This window comes from Sesamum indicum, linkage group LG3 (assembly GCF_026168435.1).
Source record: "Sesamum indicum cultivar Baizhima isolate 11 linkage group LG3, ASM2616843v1, whole genome shotgun sequence".
Lineage (NCBI taxonomy): Eukaryota > Viridiplantae > Streptophyta > Magnoliopsida > Lamiales > Pedaliaceae > Sesamum > Sesamum indicum.
In genome coordinates this window covers 1860388-1868850 of record NC_142659.1, presented here as the reverse complement: position 1 = coordinate 1868850, position 8463 = coordinate 1860388, and the positions used below count along the sequence as shown (strand labels likewise).

Here is an 8463-nt window from a genome sequence, read left to right as displayed (position 1 = left end):
AAAATTTTTATAAATTAAAATAAAGATGAGTTAGAATCTTTGCAGCGAGGACTGCCCTCTGGTTCTTCGTCAAATGTAGATACAAGGGCTCCCACTTGATCCTGAATCAGATGCATAATCTCCTCTGACTTTGTGGAGCAAATTACATGTCAGATTGAGATATGATATCAAGACTTGAAGATTTAATACCAATGAAAAAGTGGAACCTTCGCAGTTGCGGTGCTTCGTTGTGGCATCAGGCTTTCAAACTTATTTTATTGCGGATTTGTTGTGTGCGTCTATTGTGTGTGGTGAAGGCCCCTTTTTATAGGTATGCAAAAAATTTAGGTAGTTTGAGCTCACTTGTATTAAACTTAAACACCAACAGACTTTGATGTTGACCAGTCTCTTAACATGTCGTGCTTAAACATTATTGAAAATCCTTTTAGCCAATCCAAATTAAAAGAAAGAATCTTTGATTGATCCCTTTGGGCCTAAATTTAATACGGACTTGCGGATTCATTGTCTATATAAAATTCAAATTAATTATGGACTTTATTTTAGAATTAAATATTATCCAATATATTTTGAGTTTTTAATTGATAATTTTATTTCAAATTTTAATGTCAATAAATACATACCTCATTTCTTAAACTTAATAAATTTGTGTCATTTATGGCAACATTTTAATGCATAAAAAATCATGTGTAGCATGTAGGCAGTGGACTAATAATTAAAAGTGTATTTTAGAGGATTCGAGAAAAATGAATCGAATTAAAATAGGTAAATTACAACAATCTTTTTTTTAATATTTGACATAATTATAAATATTTTCTTATTGTCTGAAAAATAATTTTAATAGTCATCTAAGAAAGCTCAATCGGTTAGATTTTTATTTTATTTTTCTGATAAATTTACCAAAATGCCATTGTAAGTTAAGAACTATAATCTTATTTATTTTTTTAAAATTTTTTAATTTTTTTATAGAATTTTTTATAAATTTTTAAAAAAATTTCATCCACCCCATTCGATATTTTTATAATTTTTTATTTTTAATTTTAAAAAATATATAATAAGCACAAAGTTGACAATTCTATACCTCCAATCAAGAATTATATAATTTCATTAAATATCAAAGAATTATTTATAATTTTTAAAAAAAAATAAGAGAATATCTATAATTATATTAAATTTTACGAGATAACCATTAATATTGGTGTTTGTACCTTTGTACGGTACAACTTTTTCTGGTGTGGGCTTCAAGTAGAGCAGGCTATTCAGCGGAAGGACCCATTCATTGAATGATTGAAGGGCCCACACATGTTAATTTAAGGGAGTATTTGGCTAATTTTATTTAAAATATTTTAAAATTTTATATATTTTATAAGATTATTTCAGTTGGAATTTTAAAATTCAAATTTTAAAATAGGTTCGATAAAATAAGATCGTAGAGTTTGTGAACCATTTAAAGCACAATTAAGAAGAGAGAGCAAAATAAAAACTAATAATATAATTAAAAAAATAAAGAAATTAACAGACTACGAAAGGATGAGACACCAAAAAGATACTCACGCCTAATAATAAAATATGAAAATTAATTGAGGTGGATGAGTTGGACTAGGATTTGTGCAATTTCCCTTATTTTTTTCTCATTTATTCTCCCATATGACAAAGCCTTCATCATTTGGTTAAAAACTTAAAAGGTTGAAAATTAAATTAAATTTATGTAATAATCAACTTGAAGAAATCGATCAATAAAAGTCCGTTTAAATATTTATTAAACATAATAAATCCAAATCGAACAATAATTTTCTGTGCCATCAGATTTTAAATTCAACTTAAACGCGATTCAATCTGTGAAAAGATTATTAGAATATTACTGCAATCGAACTCATATGGTGTTCGATTTAACTAAAACTCATTCAAATTCAATTTAATTATTAACTACACTAACTTTATATAAGGGTAAACTATAATGAACTTTCTTGAAATTTGACATAATCATTATAAACACCACTTTATTATTTGAAATTTTTTTAATACCCCATGATTTCAACGATCGTCTGATAAGTAACCTAAACCCGTTAGGTCTACATTCATTTCTTGTGGTGAATTGACTAAATTATCCTTGCGGACTATAAATTATAATTTTATTTATTTTTTAATTCTTTTTCTTTTGCATGGACTAAGTGAATAATTTCTTTTTTACAAAATTTCAAAATTTTGCATCCACCTCGTCTATTTTTTTTACAATGTTTTATTTTTATTAGACTAAAAAATACAACAACGACAAAGTTGACTATTTCCGCCCTCAATAGCCCATAGAGACTAGCAACTAAGAGCTAATGAGCTACCGAGCCTTATGCCTTCTTTTTAATAAAACTGGAGTTATGAAACCGGCCCAACAAGTCTATTCCTATTGATACCAACCATAGCCGTCTCAACTAGTATCAACAACAGTGTTTACGGTGCAACGAATAGGCAATTGGGACTGACCCTACTTTTCCTCAGACACTGATCGCTACTATTTTCTATGATCATTCAAGTGAAAAAAAAATGAAAAGTAAAAGGAAAGAGAATTTTTTTCAAATTATTTGGTATGATTGAAATATGTGCTATATGCAACACCTAACATTAAGATGATCACCTTGAAATGTTAACTGCCAATGAAGGTAGAACATGGATATCTAACCTAAAAGTAGACAAAGCCAAGTTGGGTACTAGGAATGTTAGGCTAGTGGGATAGGATCATTTATTTGTTTTTGCAATTGATAAAGCAGCACCACAAGTTGTGATGGAGGTGGGCTACTGTTAGGTACTTGAGCATCACAAAAAGAGAAGAGAATTCAAGCAAATAAAACAAGCAATCTTTTCTATACTCAATTTTAGATTTAAATTGATGATAAAAGTTTATTTAAACTCAATATATTAAGTATTAATAGCTGTCTAACAAATACTCCCTACAATGGGATGTATAAAGGGATATTTGTTATATACCCATTAATTTCAAGAGGGTATTTGTAATTTTTCAAATAATTAGGGAATACTTATAAGTATAGCAAATCTTAAGAAATTTCGGTGTAATTTACCTATACATATATATGTATATATATATCTCAAAATTGAATTTTGTTTTGATGGTTTAAGAAGAACGATAGCGACCAGCGTAGCAATTGTTAAAGAGCGGAGGTTATTCCAATAATATATCCATGCTTAGCGACAACGAATCAAGAAGTTGTAGATTTACAATATTTTTACAAGTATTCGAGCATAAATAGTTGATGGGTGGTCTTTTATTGTAACTCATCGTCAATGGTCACAATAGAAATCAATTTTGAACAACCACATACATAGGAGAGCTCTATAAACCACGTAATCTTGTATCATACCTTTTTATTTTTTTTTCTTTATATTTTCTGCGTATATTTACAATCTGACTAAACCAAACTACCTCTAACATAGCCAAGGAGCTCCCGTTGACTATGTAGTTTAGTTTCGACCATTAATTACTATCTAGAAAGTGAGTCCGTCACCACAACTCCAAATTATAAACTTCAAGATCGAACTACAAGAACTTTATCCGTAATCAGCTATTCATATCAAGCTCTGCTAGCTCCACACATCAAATCAAGAGCAGTCACACTTGTTCAAGTTCGACAACCGTTGAAACAAGCTTGAACAATGACACATCGCAGTCGACGTAAATCGTCTACAGCCCCACATATATTCATAATGAATGGTCAGAAGATGTTGCTAGTTTCAGTATGGACCAGTTAGTAATGTAAATTCACTCATCTCAACCATAGTGGAAGTCACTTTCACTTGAAGTTGAGAACCTACAAGCTGCAAAAATTGGAGAATCAAATTACAGGCAACTCTTGAAACCTTGTAGGAACAACCACAAGACAATCAAGATTTTTTCCTTAATTTGAGAATACACTAACTCATTTAAGTATAAATAGTGAACAAGTTCTTACAAATCTGTTGCATCCACGGGTAAAGAAGTAGCCCGATGAAGCGAATGTGGGAGCAATGGACCAGAATAGAAGTTCTTGGCCGTGCCCATCTGCAGTGGACCACAAGAATTGTATGCGGACTCATAATTGCAAACCTTTTGGTTAATAACTTTCTTGTCGGAATTCATGGGGGGAAACTTGGTAAAATCATTGCCGGATGCAAAAGATTTAGGCCCGGAATCATCCTTCTCTACTTCTGCAATGCTCGAGACTGATGAGAAGTTGTCGTTTTTGCATTCTTTGTTGTCAGAATTGAAATTTGAAGATTTTGATACTATGCCAAGTTGTTGATCCCTTAGTTGCCTCAACTGCATTTGATACTTGGCCTTGAGCCATCGTAGCTCCTGCCTTATCTCGTTTTCATAATCCTCTGCTAGAGTTGAGGGCTCTCCATTCGGAGAACCTTGAAGAACATTATATGCATTGTCCTCCTCGCTTCTTACAACATTGTCTTCCTTATCAATTATTAATCCTTCAAGGTTTTCATTGGCTTGGAGACTTGCTTCGCGGCCCTCAAATTGGTAGGTCTCTTCGAAGCGGCCATGTATAGCCCCACACCCGTGTTTGGAACATTGACGAACTTGCAAGTTCTTACCCGACTGGTGGGACGACAAATAACCTTCAAGAGAACCATCGGAAGCACAATTCTGACAGCAACTGCCGTTTTCGTGACTCGGGCTTTCCTCTAAGACAACCCCCATTCTCCAGTCTGGCACCAACGAGGCGATCTCAGTGTCTATCATTTCAGCAATCTTAGTCACATCTTGGTCCATTATGTCCAACTCAGCAACCATTTCCGTTGCGACACTCAGAGCCGTGTCAGTCTCGATATCAAACGGGAAATATATGTTTCTGACTCGACCTATGAAAATTGAAAAACAATTTAGAACCATATCCTTCATTATATTTTAACATTCAAACAAGAAAAATGTAAAGTTTTTCTACCTTCCTTGTCAGCGATTCTGAGTTTCAAGAAGATGTTGCCGTCTTCTCTCATTCTCCCTTTGATCGTCACATCGAAGTGTTCGGATTGCTCCTTGTCCTGACTCATGAACAAATCAATTTCATTTGCTTCATATTCGACCGAGCGGCAATCCAAGTCTTTTTCTTGTTCATAACCAAGAAAATTGGAATAGCCGTTGACTAGAGAACTGGTAGTGCTATGATGAGCACTTAGGAGACGCTGGGTCAAAATTGGACCGATTTCATCATAGTCTCTATGATAACTGAACGGCCTCAAATCATAAACATAATCATCGATTTGGAGGAAGGGGTCGTTGAGAAGCTCCCAAGCGGAAAGCCGGTCGGACACCGTTGCCAGACATTTCTCAACAAATAGCCGAACCTCAGGATCCTTAACCTTGTAAAGAGCATCTGGTTTCTTTCCCTAGAACAAGACAAGAACACTTACATTAAGAAGGAATGAGGTTTCAAATTGGTAAGAGCAAATTTAAAGTTCGAGTCCTTACGGAGATGACTTTCTTATAAATTTGGGCAGGATGTGTGCATTCGCTGTATGGATACTCGAAAGTCACCATTTCCAAAATGCACATTCCGAATGAATAAATGTCCACTAATTCGTTGTATTCCTCTTCATACACCTCCGGAGCCATGAACTCCGGCGTTCCTGATTAATGCCCCCAAATTAAGTACCAATACAAACGAAATGGGGAGAAACATCATTTGGTTTCATTTTTTGGCTGTCCCTCATGTATGTCTGCTTATATTTTTGCAAAATGCATAGTTCATGTGTTTTAACTTATCGTTATTCATCTAATAATAGTACAAAGTACAAAACAAACATACTAAAAACTCCCAAAAACACTGAAGAGCTTATCTTGGTCTTTCGGTTCTATCTCCCCAAAACAAAGAAAAACGCCTTAAAATGAACCAAACAAAGTTCACATCTTACCAAACGAATTCAATTCCTGTTCTTGGGAATGTGGGACGACTCTATTTACCTAATTCAATTCGCGGCGAGGCCGATTTGGTTATTACGAACCAAATGCATCAATGACCAAATGACAACATTTCCATCCGCTTCAAAAATATAAAAGAACGATGCAAGACATCACCCTTCAACCATTACAAGCAAGGATGTTGATCAATCAACAAAGCAATGGCACCATTCGGGACTTATAAAATTTACCTACACATCGAGCGGCGTGGGATTTCCTAAGGATTGCAGCGAGGCCAAGGTCGCCAATCTTGACTTCGCCTTGGTTTCCATTGATAAAAATGTTGTCGCATTTGAGGTCGCGATGAATGATGGGAGGGTCATGGCTGTGGAGATAAAGAAGACCTTGCAAGATTTGTCTGCACCAATGTTTGATTGCTCTAATGTTGACCTTCTTATGTTTCAGCCTATACCTTAATGAAACGACGCGGGAAACACCATAAAATGACTACCAGGCGAATTGCAAGAATCTAGGACTAAATCAAGAACACCAAATGAGAGCACTTACTGTCTGAGAGTACCAGAAGTGAACATCTCTGTCACAAAATTGATGTTTCTGTTGGCAGTGTCTACCCAAGAAGTACAGAACTTCATAATGTTTCTGTGGTTTAAGGTTTTGAGCAAGTGAATTTCACAGTACAGCCTCTCAAGATCCTCAGGACTTTGTAAGAAATCATAGAGTTTCACCTGATTCCAGGCTACTTCAATACCTTCATACTCATCAAAAGCTCTGTAACTGCAACAAACACCCAAACAAACCTGGAAAATCAGTTTCTTACCATGAAAAATTAAGATACAGAAAAACATCATCAAATTTGCACAAGGCTAATGTAGGATACTAAGTACATACACTGTCTTAGAAGCCCCTTTTCCAAGAATCTCATTGTACTGCAATCAGACAAAAGGAAAACAAGAAATTAAGCAAAAAGAAACAACAAAACTCAAATCCATGGAAACTAATTTCTACTCTTCCCAAAAAATGGATTTGGGTAATAATAATTTTTAGAAAAAGAAGCATTAATTGGAAGCAAGAATGAATCAAAATGAAAACTAAAGTGAAACAACTTTTCCAAGAATCACATTTTACTGCAATCAGCAAAAAGTAAACAACAAAAATAAAACTCAACTCCATGAAATATATACGACTCTTGAGTGATAATAATTTTCTTCCAAAAAGAAAAAAAAACATTAATTGGAAGCAAAAATTATTATTATTATTTTTTTTGGTGGGGGGGGGGGGGTGTTAAAGCTGAAGAAACATACCCTTCCATATCTTCCAGTAGGATCAACTTCAACAAATTCAGAATCATCTGAATCAAGATCAACAGTACCACTCATTCCTTATATATCTTCCTTCTTCGCTCTCAACTTATGGGAGACAGAGAATGAAACCCCAATTCAAGAATCAATACAACAAATCCTCTCCGCTAAAATGGTAATAAAGCTCCAAGGAAAAAAAATAAATAAATCAAAGTTTCAAAAAATCCAGACCAAAAAAAAAAAGTCTCTCCCCTTTCTTGCTCTCTTCTTCACTTTCTATCTCCTCACGAGCTGCTAAACAAAAACCACACACACACACACAACACACACCGATTGACCCACAGTTTCACCTTTTTTTCTGGGCAAGAAGTATTGTGTGTGTGTGTGTGTGCGTATAAATGAAAATTATCAAAGGCAGGCAGACAGACAGGGCTGAAACAGCTTGGTAGAAGGGGACCAACACAGCAATAGCATTAGCATTAATGAATTATCTTTTGTAGTAATATATATATATATATATATGTGTGTGTGTGTGTGTGTGTGTGTGTGGCGTTCACGTTTTGCAGTGGCACCAAGTGGGCTGTCACAGATTATTACTACACAAAATTTGTGGATTTTCACGGAAAGTTGGGGGAAATGATTTTTGCAGCCCCCTCACACTGTCACTATGTGTGCTCTACGTTGTCAAGAATCACTCTGCCTTGATGCTTATTCTTATTATTTTTTTATAATAAAATATTATTGCATTATGATATTAATTTATTATTAAATCAGCAAATTATAATAATTATATATAAAGTGAGAGAAATATTCCTAATATGAAATTCAAACTTACCACTTTTACAATTGTAACATTATTGAATCTTGGCCCTCCCATTTGACCTGTGACTAAACAGTCCAAACTTGTAATTCTTTATAAATTATAACGAGCTCTCTCGAGATTTAATAAATTTTTTTTTTGTTGTTTAGAAAATTATTGATATCCTTTTTATTTGATAAAATATATAATTTTCTGTCGAATGTTTGAAATTGCCAACTTTGTACTAATTATATTTTTTAAAATAAAATTAAATAATTATAAAAAAAATCGAATGAGTTAGATTAAAATCTTGACCTAATAAAAATGATATTAATTTTGAAAATTAGCTATAATATCCATTTGTACATTGAATTACGAAATTGTAAATCCGAATATCCGAATTATCTTTTTTAAAATTAATTATTTTAATATCAATTCTCACATAATCAATT

General features: G+C 33.6%; 1 protein-coding gene across 4 annotated transcripts; it reads right to left on the bottom strand.

Moving 5' to 3' along the window:
- Nucleotides 1-3343: 3343 nt before the first annotated feature.
- On the bottom strand, nt 3344-7712 carry WNK2 (WNK family serine/threonine-protein kinase 2). Of its 4 annotated transcripts, none has more exons than XM_088878681.1 (9): nt 7216-7268; nt 6803-6840; nt 6663-6688; nt 6461-6553; nt 6145-6365; nt 5465-5622; nt 4941-5382; nt 3957-4857; nt 3344-3822 (listed from the first exon to the last, which is right to left on the bottom strand). In XM_088878681.1, the coding sequence occupies exons 4-9, from the start codon at nt 6544-6546 to the stop codon at nt 3816-3818; spliced, it is 1815 nt and encodes a 604-aa protein (XP_088734807.1). In that variant the 5' UTR covers nt 6547-6553; nt 6663-6688; nt 6803-6840; nt 7216-7268; the 3' UTR covers nt 3344-3815. The 4 variants fall into 4 exon arrangements, with proteins under 4 accessions (XP_088734807.1, XP_088734806.1, XP_088734805.1 ...); XM_088878680.1 differs by having other exon boundaries at nt 6640-6688; nt 7216-7241; XM_088878679.1 differs by having other exon boundaries at nt 6461-6688; nt 7216-7711.
- Between the last annotated feature and the right edge of the window lie 751 nt (nt 7713-8463).

Coding starts and splice junctions, on each gene's coding strand:
- WNK2 (XM_088878679.1), bottom strand. CDS start 7,290: ATGAGTGGTACTGTTGATCTTGATTCAGATGATTCTGAATTTGTTGAA. Junction 6,841..7,215: donor CTACTGGAAGATATGGAAGG/GTATGTTTCTTC, acceptor GTCTGATTGCAG/TACAATGAGATTCTTGGAAA. Junction 5,383..5,464: donor TTTATAAGAAAGTCATCTCC/GTAAGGACTCGA, acceptor GTCTTGTTCTAG/GGAAAGAAACCAGATGCTCT.